This window comes from Dioscorea cayenensis, chromosome 17 (assembly GCF_009730915.1).
Source record: "Dioscorea cayenensis subsp. rotundata cultivar TDr96_F1 chromosome 17, TDr96_F1_v2_PseudoChromosome.rev07_lg8_w22 25.fasta, whole genome shotgun sequence".
Taxonomy (NCBI): Eukaryota; Viridiplantae; Streptophyta; class Magnoliopsida; order Dioscoreales; family Dioscoreaceae; genus Dioscorea; species Dioscorea cayenensis.
The window spans coordinates 3,672,646-3,691,914 of record NC_052487.1 but is presented as its reverse complement, the minus strand read 5'-3'; the positions used below and the strand labels follow the sequence as shown (position 1 = coordinate 3,691,914).

Here is a 19,269-nt window from a genome sequence, read left to right as displayed (position 1 = left end):
TTACATACACACATTTATAAGATTGTCAATCTCAAAATCTAGTATGAGGTATCATTCTTCTATTTGATCTGAGTTAATACATTGTGAACTCAAAGTTCTTCAACAACAAACACTAATTTCAATCAAACAACACTGCATGTAAAATCCAAACAAACAATACATGAAAAGATGAAAAAAAAAGTAGTAGTGTTTTTATTTAGATGGAGCCACTGAATGAACTTGAGATGATTCACTCTGACTCCAATTTGGCTTGTACAACGACTCAGGAACGAGTGATACACAATCTTCTTCGTCATCATCGTCATCGTCATCTTCATCCTCACACTCACATTCATCGTCGTCATCGTCATCATCGTCATCCTCATCCTCACAATCATCATCATCTTCATCATCATCATCATCCTCATCCTCGCAATCATCCTCCTCATCATCATCATCGTCATCCTCACAATCATCGTCATCATCATATTCTACATCATATTCTGATCGAGCCATAGCAATGTCTTCACCTGCAAGAGCTATAGGTAATCACTTCCAGCTTACTCATACTAGAGATTGCAACAACAGCATCACTGAGTGATCATTCATAAAGAAGTCGATTTGCAACATTAATACTAACCAACTTCTAATCACATATGTAATGGCATTTCTCGCATTGTACTCTATTCGAGGAACATGAATATAATCTAGACAATTGTGCGTGTGAGTAAATATGCAATGAAACTAATTCAAAGGGAAATGGAAACACGAAAAATATATAAACAAGCTTACCTTCACTAATATTATCATCATTCTCGCTAGGCAAGACAGGATCCCGAGGAATTCTATTGCCCATAAGCATCACCTCACCTTCATTGTTCCATGTCTCTAACGAGGTATTCACTAGTTTAATTCTTCCAAGTTGTGCAACCAGAGCTGACATTTTTGTTGTACAACTACTGAGGATATTCTCAAAATGAGATGACAACAGCTCCCTGGCCATGAATATATGGGACTGGGAATTCGTCTTAATTTGTTTGTCAACATATTGTTCACCTTCCGACCAAATCCCCACAAATGCCCGGTTTTCTTCAGTTTCCATCTTGAAAAGAGCAGTGAGTATGGTTTTCATCATGGCAAATTCCATCAACTTCATCCAAATCAACGACATTATTACATTGGCAGGCATAGTGCAGCCAGTTAACAATGGTAAGCTGAATTTAATGAGGGTGTTTGTCATGGTTGAGAGTTCAAACGACAAGCGATCGAAATATCGGTGCTCTAACTCATACGGGAATCTGAAATAATAAAATGTAAAGAAGCTAACTCAGCAATAAAATGGAATTTAGTGTGAAGAACATTTCACATGAAAACATGTGTTAGTGTAAATAACTGAAACAAATGGTAAAAAAATTGCACATCAATTGAATATAAAAACAGTGTTAATAGTTAAAACTTTGAAAAGTATCATAACTATTTGTCATTTGATTCATGATACAAATGAATGAAAAAGAAATCATTAATTAGTTAGCTTCTAAATCTTAGATGCTTCATAAGCTCACCCATTAATTACAGAAGCAGTATGAGATGTGTCACACTCTTTATCAGCAAATTGACCTTCTTTACGGTTCACCTTAGCTGCAGGATCAGTAGTAATTCCACCAAAAATACTAGTATACATAGCCATATAATGTTGCTTTATTCCATTATTTTCTCTGCATTCTCTTAGTCTTTCTGCAATCTGAGTATTAATCAAATCAATTGTTATCAGGAAAAAGATAATTTGAACTAATCGAGAAATCTAAACATGAGATTAAACATATGTAAGAAAAAAAAATCACTGTCAAGTATTCTCTAGCCAACAATTTACTATAGAAGGAAGTAAAACATTCATTTTCTTCTTGAAAAAGTTTTCTTCTTAAGTATAATAAGTTGATCTATCGATAAAGCATATCATTTTCTTTATATAAACAAAGCAACTGTATAATTATACCTATGTTTATTTCTCTTTTTCTTTTTCTTTATCTTTAGCTTTTCCTTTTTTCAGGAAAAGATAATTAAGGACTGTGATTAAATTGTACATTGCAGAGACATCATACTAATTGACTTTTTTCTTTTTCCTTTATGAATAGTTCAGCAAAGAAAAAAAAACACAAAATATTTGTCAACAAACTCATTTACATCATGATTCCAATTACTAGAATTATAAAATTAATTGAAACTGAAAAAGCAAATAAGAGAAACAGAGAGTGATGAAGATAGATGAACCTTAAAATTAGAGAGAGCAGGATCATCAAAGGGCATAATACCATCTGCAGCATTGGATCATCAAACAAACAAAATAAATAATCAGAACATCAACATGAAATTGTATGCCAGTATAGAAAACAGGGGAAAAATTCACACATTCTTCCAAATTTCATAGTGTTCACATAAATTCAAAATAATCCATCCCAATACATCAAAAATACAAAATGCATGGCAATATAAAAATACAAATTACAAACTATCTGCATAAATTCAAGACAATTCAACTCAAAAAAATTATAACATCAAGGTTTAAAAAAATAATAATAAAAATCTAATCTTTCATCCAGATTTCAGAGTTATACATGAACTCAAGCCAATCCAACTCAAAAAGTCAAGACATCAAGATGAAAATGCACGCCAATACATAAAACAAGAACACACAAACAGGAATACAAATCTAATCTTTCATCCATATTTCGAAGTTTTTACATGAATTCAAGCCAATCCAACTCAAAAAATCAAGACATCAAGATGAAAAATGCAAGCCAATACATAAAACAAGAACAAACAAACAGGAATACAAATCTAATCTTTCATCCAGATTACAAACTTTTCAGACACTAATTCAAGACAATCCAGCTCAAAAAACCAAGACATCAAGATGAAAATTCATGCCAATATCTAATCTTTCATCCAAATCTCAAACTAATTACATAAATCCAAAATGAAGGAAATACAAGAAACTCACCATTCCAATCCAAGATCCTAACAGCTCTCAATCCCAAAAACCTTTTACAATGATCCATCGCCAGCCCAAACCCCAACCGTTTCCGAGCATCTCCAGGGGGAAAGGGAACCGAAGGGAAAGCTTCATGAAGAAATGCATTTCTTTGGACAATGGCGTCCCTCATGAACGGAAGGGACGACGCCATTGAAGAGGAGTGTACCTCAGTGAACTCTCTCTCTCTCTCTCTAAGAAGGTTCTCCGCCATGAGACAAGTTCTCAAAAGTTTTTATATCATGTTTCTATGAAAAATTTTGAGTTTTTTGAGAATTTAACTTTATTTATTTATTAATTTGTTTATATGAAAAAATTTTGAGAGAAGAATGATGCTGTGCTATTTATATTGGCAAAATAGATTTTTTTTCTAATAATTATTAGAGATGTTTTAAATAGTTATGATAGACTTTGGGAATATATTTAATAATTGTAATACTTTAAGATATGGAGCAATGCTAGCTATTTTAGTACGTGTATTTTTAAATTTTTTAATTTGATTTATTATATATATATATATATATATATATATTTGATAAATAGGGGACAAGCGCCACCCATTTAAAGAAAGTGTAAATAAGCATGGAGTGCAAACAGGTCATGAGACAGTTTTTTTTTTACACGAGCAGACAAATACAAAAGTGTACCAATTAGAATTGCTTAACGACCATATAAAGATTTATCATGTGGGATGGGCTAACACATTGGACAATGAAAACTTATCACATGCACATAAGATGATATATCAAGAACTATAACCCTACAATCATAAATCCACCATTCAATACAACCCTGGATGGATGAAGAATATGATTACTTTTACAGGGGACTCATTATAACCCAGTGAATGTTAAATAAATAGTGCTCTACAATATTGGAGATCTAGTTAACAGTGCATAAACAATATTACTATAGTTATAAAGCGCAAGGTTTTAACTTGCGTTTGCTCATGCACTGCCAAGTGCTTTATCACTCATTAAGCAAGTGTTAGCTATTGTATCTATTTATTTTATATAAGTAAAAAAATGAGAATTACAGTATTTCAATCACAGTCGTTCGATCGATGTTTGCTAAAATATCCAACAAATCTCAACCCTCCATTCTGATTTCAACTAGCAATCTCAAATCAAAACAAAAGTTTATATAAAACACAAAACACCCTGAAGCCACTCATTCGTCTCCCTATCTTTCTCTAATTTTATCTCTCTACCACTAACTTAGAGGACGTAAAACATATATACATATATATAATATTCTTATATATATATGTGTGTGTGTGTGACAAACCACTTGTTCATAGAAAGGCTTAACCATCAGACACTTATTTGGAGGGAAGTACTACACCCACTAATTGAAATAATTGGCTGTTTATTTACTGATAAATTAAATAAATCATAATAGATATATTTAAAAAAGGGTTAAATTGAATATTACTTAAATTCAAAATAGTTAAAAAATAAATAAATCTGACATTCTGACTCAAATTCATTAGCACAAAAAGTTGTTTTAATCATTTAAGTGTTCCAAAACATATAACAAATAAATAATAAATTAGAAATATTTACATAGAATGCAAACTATAGCTTTTTTTCAAAAATATGTTTTTTCAATGTATGTAAATAATCAAAAAATTTGTGTAAAATCGAAAATGTAGTTTTTCTGGAAAATGGAGAAAAATTCTACATAACTTTTTTTTTTTAAAAAAAAAATCTATATAATTTAGAAGTGGGACATTATATAGGTATACATGAGTAACACATTGAATGAGGAATATAGAGAACTATGTTATTTTAAATTATAAATGCTTCTCATCTCATCATTGTAGTAGTACTTCATGGAATACAAAGCTCCATTAATTCATATTTACTGTTAAGCCCTTCTGCTTTTTCACAATAGCACTTAAGATCTACATGCCTTTGAATGGCTTGATGAGTTAAATTGGCTTTAATAATTTTTGTCTTTAATCAATGCAACCATTTCACTCATTTTTTAAAGTAAAAGCTAAGGTTTTTATTAGTTTTGCCTTTTGGCTTGGCACGAGATTTGCAGCTTCAACCAAGTGATTTTAATACTTGCATAAAGCTTATAATTTATGTTCAGAAGTTTTTAGTGCTTTTTATATTTGTGTGTTTGTATTTTTACGTTTTTATATTCGAGAGCAAAAATGATAAGAATGAGTAAGCTTAGGAATTAGAGATAACTGTGCCCGGTGTTTGATATTAATCCAACAACCCTGCAAATGTCCGTAGAAAATGCGGGCTCTATATCATACAGGTCATATATATTTAGATATGATAAATATATATATGGGGAGGTCATGGGTTCAAATCCCTCCCTCAACAGTACTGTTTACCATACTGTTTATATACTGTTCATCCGAAATTTTTATATTATTCTCATACTGTATATACACTATATATCCGGACTATAGTACTGTTTATATTCATATAAAAAAAGGCGCATGTCGTTTATTATTCAAAAAAAAAAAAACAAATATATATATAGATAGATATATATCAAAGAATCTCAATTTGTAAAAAATATACACTAATTAAACTTTTCTAGAGTATTTTTACTCCATACAAACAACAAAATTTATAGATACGCCCTTAACAAACGGCAAATTTATACAAGCATATAATTTGCATGCATGTGCCATTACACAATTAATTTTTTCTTATATAATAAACCAATAGTAAGATTAGATTTAAAAGCTGAAAATAAAATATTATTTTCCAAATAAAGTTTCAGTGGATTTCTCGCCGAAAGCATCTATGTAAACGTTGGTGTTTGGTGAGATGCACAAATAAATATAATTTTTACATATAATAATACAAATCTCAATAACAAACTAATGTATTACAAACTAATGTTGGTATCTAAACACAAGCCACATTTGAAACTTCTATCTAATGTAACTTATGATTAAATATACCATTATGCTAAATATATTACAGTCAATACAAACATACCTACAATTCAAAAAAAAAAAAAAATTGTATGAATGTAATACAGAAGAAAAAGAACAATTTACATTACTCAACTTAGAAATTACCGCAGAAAGTTTAAAACCATGAAGTATATAATATTACAGCAAGACAGAAGAATCTCTGATACATCTTGATTCAAACAATTAAAGAAAAAGGAATCATGTTCTTCACATTTGAATGTCATTAGGATTCTAAAGTTGATGCAGATATCGGCAAATAAAATACGATTTCAGCACCAATTCAATCAAACATCACCTTCCATAAACAGCTTAGTTCTGAACAACATATTGATGAAGACTATTATTTGATGCAATGATAAAGTGCACAAGTTTTGATAGATCAATCAGGTAAGCAGAAATATACCATTTAATGAGTTTGAGATGGGGTTTGATTGGGGAATATTTATAGTACATGATGCAATTGAATATGCAATAAGCTAATTGATGTTTCAACAATAATGAAACATCCCCAACGAGTTTGGACTTCTAAAAATTATACAGTTCCCACTGGTTTCCTCATCAATGTCACAACATTATCATAGTTCCATCAGAAAGCATGCAAATGCATGTATAAAGCATTAAAGATATCATCAACCAAGAAGGCGGAAGAAAAGTCATGTCACAGATTTTCACAAATTTTCTATTTTTAAAAACCAAATAATAAAAATGGGCAACAAATCCATATATATATATATATATATATATCACATCAAATTGAAAAATACATGTACTTAGCAAAGCATAGAAGATTCAATGGCGCAACAGCGTTTGTCACCTTCGTCAAAAAAAATATATATATTCAATAACACTCAAGCCATGTCACAGATTGCCATTATTTGTCTAATAATTTATGGAACTAAATAATAAAAATGTATAGGATAGAAAAGAAAAATGTATAGCAAAGCACTCTTCTATTTGGATGTTGACCATTCATAAGTCCCTATGAGATGTTTGTCACAAGAGAGTGTTTGAGCAAATGCAACAGTAAATACAGAATGAACCAAAAATTGGAGCCAATAATAAATCAATAGAGAAATCACACCACTTAGGGTGAGCAGGACGATGTATCCACATTACATATAATATTGACAAATGATGATATATGACTTTTGAATCACTACAATTCCATAAGGGCAACTTACCTTGACAGTTGCAAGAGTTTTATGCATGGCCTACATTTCTGTTTCTATTCAATGAAATTTCTGCAAATTGCTAACGGCAACGTTTTAAGAGATAGGAGGATGGACTTGAGATGCTCAACGCGGTTCCTGCACTGTTTGTTTTGCTGCTCTCCCCCCTTCCAGGGGTGGTAGTGCATCCGCTGAAATCCAGTACACGTCCCTCCGGCTAAAAAGGCATTGAAATTTTTAATAAAACAGGTCTTAAAGAGGATGGGTGGCATGACTTATGCTGAATTAAAACAAAATTTGTATAAAAAATTACTCATCTGAGTAGCCTAGCAGGCAATGTGTTGAGAAACAAAACACAGCATTCACAAACTAATATCCTTGTAGCCACAGTGCATGCACCTTTTCATGACATAATTTTACTGCAGGTATAAGGAAGATATGCATAGTATCCATTTTGGATTGAATTGCTATTCTGACGCTAAGTGCCTTTTTAATTATCAGGTCCTGCTGAAACTCAAGAAATCAGTGATAGAATTGCTCTTCTGACGCTAAGTGCCTTTTTAATTAATTATCAGGTCCTACTGAAACTCAAGAAATCAGTGATAGATACCAGGAAAAATCAAATTAATTCAATTTGGTTCTTGGGTAGGAGCACTACAATACTATGCTCTACTGGAACTCAAGAAATCAGTGATAGTACAGAGAGCTCTTGCAGGGCAAAATCACAAGTCAGACATTGTTAGACATGCTTAACTAGAAACAAGGCTAGTTTGTCATTGTTAAATATAAACCAACATACTATAAGGGTTGAATACCTAAAAGCGCTTAAGTTGAGAGGACATAAGACTAGTATATTCATATCCACGTTTACTAACTAAACCAAGCATGGGACTATTAGTTACTCTAACACACTCTTGGGGTATGGGGTATGTTTGATACGCGAACTTTTGAGATACAACACAAGTGGAACTCATTGTACAGCACAAGTGGATAGAATTTTTGATTTATAAATAGGCTGAGAGTACAGCACAAAAGGATCTCATTGTACAGCACAAGTGGATAAAATTTTTGATTTATAAATAGGCTGAGATGAGAGTACAGCACAAAAAGATCTCATTGTACAACACAAGTGGATAAAATTTTTGTACCACCAAAACCTCGGTACAAAAATTCTATCGCAACACAACTAAAAGACTAAATTATCTTCAATAAAAAATAAAAATTGCAATCAAAAGCATACCACATCCTATGACACTAACTCCCCGACCTAGCACCTCCTTCCCTTCTTCCATAGATGCATATCCTTCCCCATCTGATCCTCTTCGCGCTCTCGCTCTCGCTCTCCATCTCCCTTCTATTTTTTTTGCTCTCTCATTTCTCTAAGATTTTAGGATCTCTCTAAGATTTTAGGGTTTCTAAAGACCTTCCCTTCCCAAATGGATGTTTGATTCTATATCTTTTCAAATAAATAAAAGTGAAAAATATCTATGTAGATTAATATCTAAAAAATTGAAAATTTAAATCATATAAAAAAATAAACATAAATATTTTAATATTTCTATCCAACAATTGAAAATTAAAATCGTATAAAAAATAAAAATATAAATCCTTTTATATCTCTATCATGGGATATGATTTTTTTGGACATATCAAAATTATTAGTGTACTCATATAAAAAATTTATGCTTATTTTTAGCAAGCAATTATTTTGCATATATATTGAAAATTAAAAAAAAAATGTAATTATGATTTAAAAGTTTATTAATTATAAAAAATTTAATAGTTAATATTAAAAATGAGAGAAACTTCAAAATTTATTGTCTTGTGAAGTTCTTTATTGCAAAACCAAGATAGAGGATAGTAGAAAGGGTATCACAATAATTTTACAACATTTTGCCCAATACTTTGAACAAATTAAACGGGAAACAATATAATAAATTTTGTGTTATCCCTATAATATCTAATAAGGTACGGTATAAGTAATTGTGTTGTACCACAACTGTTTGTACTGTGTTGTAATGCTTGTGTTGTTATTAGTTTTGTATCAAATGAACCCCTAATTTGCGTTAGTCTATTTTAAATAGCTCCATAGCAAATAAATCAATTAACCAAGCTCGGATACAATTTTAGTTATGAACCAAACATATTATCCACATCCAATTCAATAAAAAAGCTTTAACTAATAAGTGTTGGAACTATAAATAGTCCAACATCGGATGTGACAACAAAGTATCATGTGCATATATTGGATAAAGAATGGAGAAGTCATTAGGCCTTGAGGTTTTTTTGACAAGTAACCCATTCCAAGTCCTTAGATGCACATGAATACAAAGCCACGTCTACCAATATAAGACCCACTCATACAATTATAAAATTATAACATCAGAGACACAGTGGAACTAAAAATTAGTCCAAGATCGGATATGATAACAAAGTGTCACTGCATATATAGGTTAAAGAATGGTGGAATCATTGGACCTTGAGGTTTTTTTGACAAGTACCTCATTCCAAGTTCTTAGATCTCATCCATACTAATATATTTATATCCATATTTACTACTCACTTAACTTGGTGATATAGCTACTCTAATAGTCACAAGTCCAATTCTTAGAAACACTCATAACGCCAGATCCTTTGTATTGTCAACACCCACTGCAAACTATGGGATTTTCTAGATGTATCAACATTCTGGATGCAATGCTCAGAAATCAAATTTTACTTGGAATTCCCGAAGTTTAATTCATCTTTGTTCTAAATAAAATAAGAACAATATGTGGATGATATAGAAGCAAGCAAAAATTTTCAGTATGAACCTTTTAAGCTTATTGTAATTCTTTACTTACACTCAGTAATTCCATAAAAAACATTTTATTGAAATTCATATTCACATGCATAGACCAACGCAACTTTTTTGAATATAAAAAAATAAAACTGGTACCATAGACAAAAACCAAGTGCAAGACATCACCCATGAACATGAAGGAAATATCAACCAGAAACAATGGAAAAATTACCTTAATGTTCGGCGGTTTCAGAGTATGGCTGACCATTTCTTTTGTTTGACTATTTTCTTTTGAGGAATTTCCCTCCTCTAACTTGCAAAGAGAAACATCTTCCTTTGACTTTCCACTTGCAAGTATCTCATGTGCCTCGGCCACAACTGCAGCAGTATGCTCACTTAGTTGCCTCATCAGACCATAGGCATCATAGCTTCGATCGCCAGGGCTCATAAAGTAACTTAAATCCTGAAAACAAACCAAAAAATCAAGCAATGCCAAAGAAAGAAAATATAGTTTTTAGATAATATATAACTGTAACAAAAGTCTAGTGGATAAAGGACATCAAATTCAACTAAAGCTAAAAAATGTTGGCCTAAGTATATTTTTTTGGGTCTCTATTCCTATTAGCTTAACTTTTACATTGACTGATGCAAATTTAATATGGTACCTGAACAAGTGCACCATGATTAGTAAAAATGATGGATTGGTCTACTGCATGACTAGCTAAAAGACTGAGCACATGCTAAGAAGTGTGTTAGAGATATGCCAAAATAGTCCCATGGATAATTAAAGAAATTTTGGTTTAAATAAATATGTATACATATAGGTTTCTCTTCTAATTAGTTTAAACTTTTAAGGTTGGATCATGCCCATCTAGCAAGATTTAACTATAATAAAAGTGAAGTGAGTGAAATGCGGAAAAACCAAAATATGAACAACCTTGAATTCAACAAAGCCACTAGTGAAGAAAATCTACTTTTCAAGATATTTGACCTATGGCTACACACAAGTGGATGTAATTAAACACAATAAGCTGCACAAATAAAAATAGCATACCACAGACTGAGACCAAGTACATATTTCCCCATTGCAGAATTGCTTGCCTAATGTAATAAAGCATATGGAATCTAGAAACCTCAATCCAGCAACCACTGGAATATATACAATACCTCAAATGTTATATCTGTGTCAATTCTCTGTCCACCAAGAAGAGGGTTCATGAACCAAGGTGATTTCCATGCTGAGGGGGACTCCAAACTTCTCTTAATAGCAGGGGTGTCCACAAAACTGCAGAAAAATACAAAGGCTATTTAATATTTTACGAAAGCACAGACAATACACACGTAGTTCTATTCCATGGACACAACATCGAATCCAAATAAATTAAATTGGTAATTCCTGCTTTAAAAAAACGCAGAACAATGATTCTTGAACAAAGTCCAGAAAGAAATAATCCCTATGTGTAAATTTATGGTTACTATTGAAAGGCAGTTACAACAGTTATGCATAACAAATATTAAACAGTTTCCTGTACAAGATAAACAATATGCTCTTAAAAGTCAATGTGGAAGCAGAAAAATAAATAAGAAATAGCGGCCACTGATGAAAGGCTGCAAAGAGAAATTATAACTTTTCTAATTTGCAGTGGTGATCATATTCAAAATGCCTCACTCGATCATAAATGACATTAATATAAGATGGCATTGTCTCTGTGATCTTACATGTTCAAGTTGTCAAGGTCAAGTTCAATGGATGGTGCAGCCTTCTCAACCAACACCCCCCGTGGTTCTGAGGATGGGACACTATGTATTGTTTTAGCTGCAATGGGACAACCGTCCTGCCTGTGCTCACCAACACTAGACAATACTACGGAAGAAGAATTGGATAAAAAATCACAATTAGATCTCGTGTTTTCCATACTCTCCTTGATTTTAGAGTTTTGTCTTTTAGAAGATACATCGACAACATCCATCTGTGCTTTCGTAGGATTGCCACCTTGATCAGCTGAAAGTAATTGTCGATCATTGACATCATGTTCAACAAGAATACCGGCAGGCTGCAGGAGAAAAGGACTACTGTCATGATCAACAACACAAGTACAAAAAAGCCTCAAGTTTTCCAGCAAGTGCTGCATATAAAATTTAAAAAGAAGACAAACTGACAATAAATAGAAAGCTCAAACATCTCATATCATTGTCGGCCTACATATATTTATAAATAACTTCAAAGTAAACCTTCAATTAAGCAGAGAACACAACTAGTTCAATATTGATTTGTGAAAGGCCAAAAGGAAGGACTTCTACATTGTAAAAGGGTTGTCTCGACCATCCAACTCTCAATCACAAAATTTAGTAAGCTAGCTATAATACCTGAAGTGGCATCTAGCAAAGATAAAACATTGTTAAAAGAAACATTGTAGAAGTGTAACTGGCATGAAAATTGCATTTATTGTGAATAAGAGTAATTTAAGGTAATAATAAAAAAAAAATTCTCAGTATAAGAACTAAATTACAAAAGGCTTAAACCATAAGAACTTGAGAGAAAAGAAAATCACAAACTTCCCTAATCGTCGTTAACGAACTTAAGATTCTATCTTAATGTGCCACAGCCAAATTATTTCCATCAGACACAAAAACCTTGATCTAATTCTCTCAAGTTGTGTGAAACATCTGCAGTCTCAAAGCTCTATATTTAAGTAAATACTTGGCAATAACATTCTACCAGTTTTATGGATTCTTTAAACAGACTCATTGAACCATGATAACCAGTATTATGTTTATCACCAGGATTTTTCCTCTTCCATTCTATCTTAATGTGGCACAATAACATTCTACCCTAGTTATTGTGCACCTCTCTCCGTGTCAAAAAACTGTCTTTTTTCAGCCTTTGCTCAGATTTAATGCTTGGAGTAATGTATGCAAACCAGAAAATTAGCTACTTCTATAGCTTGAACTAAAACAGAGATCATTATTAGCTTATTAATCTACCACCCAAGACAAGAAAAGTTCCCAAGGGAATGATATATGAATCAAAAGCAGTCCAGATTATCAGATATAAAATTCAGGAAATCATGATTGCTTAATAAATTAAACAAGCTTACTTTCTTCTCTTTTGCATCAGAATCAGCTTTGGCCAATGAACCAATGACATTCTCACACTGACCCATCTTAACCTCAGTATCTCTAACTGAAATTTTGGAGCGTGCAGAATCAATTTGATCCTTTGTATCTTTAAGACCATCATCCAAATTTTCTTCTACCTTGGTTAAAGTTTCAGAACTCTTTGTCTTGTTATCTGAAGGTCCTGCACCCGCCTCTACTTGATTAACAGGAATTCTGCAAGTAGCATTCTCATTGTGTCTAACATCAGTAGATGAAAAGTCACTCCTACTTGATGAGGATGCACAGAATAAAGTCCGGTTCATATCTGTCCCAGATTTCTTATCACTTCTCTTTTCCTGCAATGGGGATAATAGCTCTCTTTGTCTCTTCTTCATAATTGATGGTGTGCATATGAAGCTTTTGGCAGCATTCTTCAGAACAGCATCAGGGCTGTCATCATGAGAAGGTGAATCCCAAAGATTATATGGTGTAGAGCAGTTCATTGAAGACATCATTAGTTGTCGAATCCCAAGGGGACTGTATGCTTGTTGAAGATCACCAGATGAGATAAGATCACAGCTAACAAATGGTAAATCTATACTTGGAAAACGAGGAGGTTCATAAAACAAAGCTCCTGAGTCTGGGATCTCAGTTGTTATGGCATTGGCATTTTCATTTAACAAACTAGCATTGCCCATAACAGTTGGAAGTGTGGAGCCCACTGATAACACATTATTGGACTTTGGTGTTCTCCTTTCCGGGCATTGTTCCATATATACAGAAACCTTAGATTTAGAACTACCAACAGGAGATAAGCCAGAACATGTGGAATAAGCAAAGGAATCATATGAGCAACTAATGAACCCTGAATCTGCATTACTGACAGAAACCTCTCTAAGCTCAAAGCTGTCACTTCTGTGAGCCAGGTTCCCATCACCTGGACAAATATAAGATGGCGAAATTACAGACATCAAACTTTGACAATATGAAACTCCCAGCATGCCTGATGAAGTAACTGGGTGTGAACCAAGAATACTACCAAACTCACAACAGTCTGCCACAGATTGAGAATTTGCAGAAGCTGTACAACAATCAAGAAATTGATTTGAAGTTGTAAAAGGAACTCCGGTAGTAAAGTCCTGCTGAAACTCTGTCTCAAGAAATCTATCAGCACTGCAATCAGCTGAGTCAAAAAGCAATGTTGATTGACTTCCTTGATGCTCAACGCTTTGTTCTGCACAGCAATCCAAATTTCTTGCCGCATCAGGCGATGTTTGGGCAGTTTCTTGTAAAGAGCCATTATGCAATCCCTCTGGTCCTACTTGGTTGACATTACTTTTAGATTGCCCAATGCAATGTAGTGAGTTCTGTTCTATTGCATTTGAAGCAATAATCTGACTACTCTGTGTTTCAGGGATAACACAGGTAAAGTCCTCAATAGAAGCATAATATTCAGACAATTGAAAATCTTGCATCGCCCTTTGGTTGACATCCTCCCCAAGTCTTAATCCTTCACACAGTAATGCTGTGTTTGTTACTTCACAATCAGATTGTGAACATACCAGGACTGAACCATGGGTATAGTCAGAAGATTCTTCAATATCTGCACCATCTTTAAAGACACTATCTTCACTGTTTTGTTGATTTATCCCAGCTGAAGAAACACATATGGGCAAATTTTCCACAAGAGGAAGACCTTGAAACTGTGCAAGAAGACCAGATGCCAGATAGGAGTCCAACTTCTTCTTTACAGAGCTGTTCCAATGATTTTTTATAGCATTATCTGTCCTGGTATGACAAAGAATATCAAGTTTCATGTTAGAAAGAAAAATGCAAAAGGGCAAAAAGTAATCATACTTTCCAACTTCAAATAAAAGCGCTCATTGTGACTTCCCATTGAGAAGACAACTTTCAACATGGAAAATGTATTAAACATGATACCACTTCCGGGATTGCAAATAATGAAGCAGAATAAATTATGCATATCTCAATAAGAGATAAAAGACCATGCCACTAGAGAGGCAGAAACACATTCCAGGAACAAACATAAACATCAACAGCTTCAAGTACATTCTAATCTCTCAAAATCTACTGTAAAATAATTCATTTACAGATTGCACATGAGGAATTTGTTATAGGCCTCATACCTCACACTGCCAAATTGGTCTTTAACACTCCAACACAGGGATGCAAAGATACAAAGAAGGAAAACAGACGTAAAACTAGAGTATAACTTGTTAAATGAAAACAAAAGCATGCTACTGAAGAAGTAGACTAAGAGTATAACTTATTAAATGAAAACAAAAGCATGCTACTGAAGAAGTAGACTAAGAGAAAACACACGATGGCTTCCAGAGGTAAATGGCAATATGACTAATTTTTGGGTTGGCAAAATGATCATGCAGAATCCGTTGGCACTTGACAGAGTAATCAAGCTAAAAAGAACTGGAATGCACTAGAATAACATGTATACCATACATGGGGTTGGTCCATAGCATAACTAGATTGAGAAACGTAAATACAAATGGAATGGTCAGAAAGTTATGTTGAAAAAAAAAAGCTCTGGTCAAAGACAAGCTATTCACATACCAAAGTATAAATATAGGCAACATGTGTCCAAGTCATACCTTCAAGGAAGGACAACCAGACAGAAGCTTAGAAGTATACACACACCAAAGATGCATAAATACAATAGATGTGCATAATTTAACAGGGAAAGACATGTCTTGGTATCATTGCACACACTGCAAGCAACACATAAAGCTTCCCCCTGCAGTATTCAAACTTTCGGAATTGAATGAACAAAGCTAGTAGTATGCAGTCAATTCTTCTCATCAAAGGTTTAATAAATCATGAAAGGGAGGAGGGTACGTGGCAGAAAGACAGAACCACAAAAGGACAGTGACTTTCAATTCTCACCTGCCCGGCAAAAATTTGGTTAATTCGGCCCATTTGTTTCCATATATTTGGTGAGCACGGATCAAGGCTATCTCTTCTTCTTGAGTCCATGCATCCCGGTTTATAGCAGGGTTGAGATGATTATGCCACCTAAAATAAATTATTCCCAAAATGTTCAAGAGGCTAGTGCCAGCAAAATACCAAAAAGTAACCACAAGAACTCAGAAACACAAATTTTTAAATGATTCACTTAAACACAGAGAGTTACCTAATATAGTAAAAAGAGCTTAAAAATAGAAAATATCTGATGAAACAACACTAAGTGGGAAAAAAGGAAGGGTTAGGAGTACCTCTCACGGCATTGTTTTCCAATACGACCAGGCAGTGCTTGTGCTATGGTTGACCACTTTTTTGCTCCAAATTTATTTACCATTTCAATAATTTTCTCATCTTCCTGTCAGAATAAAACACAAGGGATATTATAGTAAAACCAGTTTAAAAGGGATTAATGAAAAATAAGGTCACAAGAGTTTATATGCCACATCTTAAATAGCATACCTCCTTTGACCAGGGCCCTTTCACCAATTCAGGATTCAAAACCTTTTGCCACCTATGCAAGCACTGGACATCAGTCCTATCAGCAAAGCATTCAGCTGCAATGTGGGAAATGATAGAGAAATGATATACATGTCAGTTATCATTACCTTGGAATGAACTTGGTTCAAATTCTAAAAGACTTTGAATAAAAGCAACTACAGGTTTTTAATATGGAACATCCCTGGTGGACAAACCCATCTTTAAGAACAAAAGCAACTCAATAGAGAAGAACCACCTTTCAACATCATTCCACTTGGGTCTTATTTACAGAATAACTTGATAAAGTGGGTAAATCTGTTGGTGTACCTATCTTCTTCCAATTTTTCCCCTTAAAACGCTGGACAGCTTTACACAATATAGCATCCTGCATAAGCAATAAAAGAAGCAAGCTTCAACAAACACAATTCAGACCTGCCTAACAATAAAATAATCTAGAATAGAATAATTCTTCAACCCACTTAAACTATTCACACATATCAGTTGCCACTACGGAGTTAGGCTGAGTATGTTTAGACGCAGGTGTATTATTGGATATAAAAATTGAGCTTATTAGTCAGAACATCAACAATTCAAGAGGCAGTGCAATTCAAATTACACCTGTAAGCCCTAGCATATAATTGAAACCAAGTCCATGAATCTAGAAGGAAATCAACCTTTGAGCTTTTAGATGGTGGAGAAATGTCACTAACAATTACAAAGATTCATTCCTAGACTAATCATTATATGACATATAGAAAAATTTTAGAAGTTAAATCAAAAATAAATGCAAAAAGATTAAGCATAAGCTAATTCCTCAGTAGGAGATATGAAGAAGCCTGTGTAACTGTCAAAGGTTCTAGCTGTAGCACATAATCCAAACCTCATGGAAAGACAATGAACTCCTCATAAGTTTGAGCAACTCAAAATTTTTGTCAAACATAAATTGCAGTGCAGAGGATAAAATAGAAACTGGTTTACATCATGATGATTGCAATACACATAAGGGGCTTTGCAGATTTACCTCTTCAGCAGTCCACTGTCCCTTAGTTGAACGACGGGTTGGACCGGTGGTTCTCCTATAAAAGAATCACAATTGTGTTCAAATTTCCATTTTTCAAGCAGAAAACAAGCAAAATGAAACTACAAAACAAAAAAGTACTCAAATTTGATAAGTTCAAATGCCTGATCAGAATGAATCACTTCTAGTACATACCCATGAAGAGGCCGTTGTCTCTGAAGCTCATTCCCACTGCCATCTGGTGGAGCAGCAGAAGATGAAGCCTCGCCTTTCTTAGCACTCTTCCCCTTATCACCTGCCATCGTCCTTCAACCAATGCCCTGACACAAACACCCCAATCTCACCAAATCGCAGAACAACATCATCAAACATGAAAAGTAGGCATTCCACTCCCAACAAAATCACGAAACATCAGACACTGGATCTACAATATACAACTAATACCATGAGTCAAGTGAAAACCGCCCAAGAATCTCATCCACTCAAAACCAGTATTCAATGCCAAAACTAAGTTAGAAACCAGATCCATCTACTTAAATCCTTAGATTAGGATGCCAAATTTTCAAAACTACAGAACCAAATCCACCAAAATCTAACAATAAAAAATCACATTAACACCCAAATTTCCAAGAATAAAAGAGAACAGATGCCCAACTACAATCCAAATAACTGGTAGCAACCAAAGAATCACTAATTACTAACCATTTCCATGACTTCAAGGTTCAAAATTAAAATACAGGGGCAAAGGCATTGCCTCCGAGATCCAAAAACCCAAAATTTCCAACAACAATCATATAGAACAACTGCCCAACTTATAAAATTACCAACAACCATCAAAAATCAGTAATTACCAACTAATTCCATGATTTCAAGATTCCAAACCAAAAAGGCTGGGGCAAGGGCATTGCCTGCAGAATCCAAACCCAAAATTTCCAATAACCTGCAAAAATCACAAAGAACAAAAACAGAACTCATAAACCACCAAAAACCACAAAAACTAACAAAACAATCACTAATTGCCAAGTATTTTCAAAAATTCAGGATCAGGAACTGAAAGGAAGAGGTAAGGGCATTGCCTGTGGAATCAAAACACGGATTGGGATCGAGCATGAGGAACGGAACCGAGATCTGGAAACCCTCGATCGGAGCGAGAACGAGAGCACGAGGCCTTTGAAATCCAGTGAGACTTTTCTCTTTAGTTTTCAAACTAAAAAAAAAAATGGAGGAGCGGAGAGAAAAGGGGTGGTTTTCAAACCCTACGTTACAAAGCTTGGTAGAAGTCGCTCGATCCAACGGTCATAATCTGGTGATTGGTGATCTTGATGGAATATCAGCCGTCGGATGCGGAGTGAGACCGCTTCTCGTTTTTGAATCTCCAACGGCTGGAAACCGGCTGTCGGCGGTGAACCGGGGGGAGTTACCGGCTATGGTCGAGTTTGTCGGATTAAATCTTGGCCGTTGGAAAACATGGGACTAATTCATATTTCATTGGCCCACGTGTCTTTATTACCGATTAGTACATGGTCAAATTTTGGGGATAATCCTTGTAGGTCCTTTAAAATACTTAAATTTTAATTTTACACCCTATGATTTATATTTTCTTTTAAGTCCAAAACTTTATCGAGGTGACATTTTTTTTTTATTTTTTTATTAAAAAAGTTGCATTTAAACCCTTGAAAGATGCACTGGATGCTTGATGGTCAAATTACATAATATTCCTTGTAGGTCCCTTTGAATATTTGAATTTGATTCTGTTCCATATAGTTTATA

General features: G+C 33.8%; 2 protein-coding genes across 3 annotated transcripts; both read right to left on the bottom strand.

Annotated features, from left to right (window-relative positions):
* On the bottom strand, positions 1 to 3,212 carry LOC120280272 (D-amino-acid transaminase, chloroplastic-like). Of its 2 annotated transcripts, none has more exons than XM_039287049.1 (5): positions 2,978 to 3,212; positions 2,248 to 2,291; positions 1,542 to 1,720; positions 772 to 1,277; positions 1 to 518 (listed from the first exon to the last, which is right to left on the bottom strand). In XM_039287049.1, the coding sequence occupies exons 1-5, from the start codon at positions 3,159 to 3,161 to the stop codon at positions 193 to 195; spliced, it is 1,239 nt and encodes a 412-aa protein (XP_039142983.1). In that variant the 5' UTR covers positions 3,162 to 3,212; the 3' UTR covers positions 1 to 192. The 2 variants fall into 2 exon arrangements, with proteins under 2 accessions (XP_039142983.1, XP_039142984.1); XM_039287050.1 differs by having other exon boundaries at positions 1 to 509.
* Positions 3,213 to 6,890: 3,678 nt separating this feature from the next.
* LOC120280820 (transcription factor MYB3R-1-like) lies at positions 6,891 to 18,691 on the bottom strand. Its single transcript, XM_039287768.1, has 13 exons — positions 18,576 to 18,691; positions 18,351 to 18,439; positions 17,695 to 17,819; positions 17,503 to 17,557; positions 16,809 to 16,866; positions 16,464 to 16,558; positions 16,256 to 16,359; positions 15,927 to 16,055; positions 13,007 to 14,795; positions 11,628 to 11,962; positions 11,076 to 11,193; positions 10,141 to 10,371; positions 6,891 to 7,343 (listed from the first exon to the last, which is right to left on the bottom strand). Exons 3-13 carry the CDS (start codon positions 17,799 to 17,801, stop codon positions 7,209 to 7,211), a joined length of 3,156 nt encoding a protein of 1,051 aa, XP_039143702.1. The 5' UTR covers positions 17,802 to 17,819; positions 18,351 to 18,439; positions 18,576 to 18,691; the 3' UTR covers positions 6,891 to 7,208.
* Positions 18,692 to 19,269: the final 578 nt, after the last annotated feature.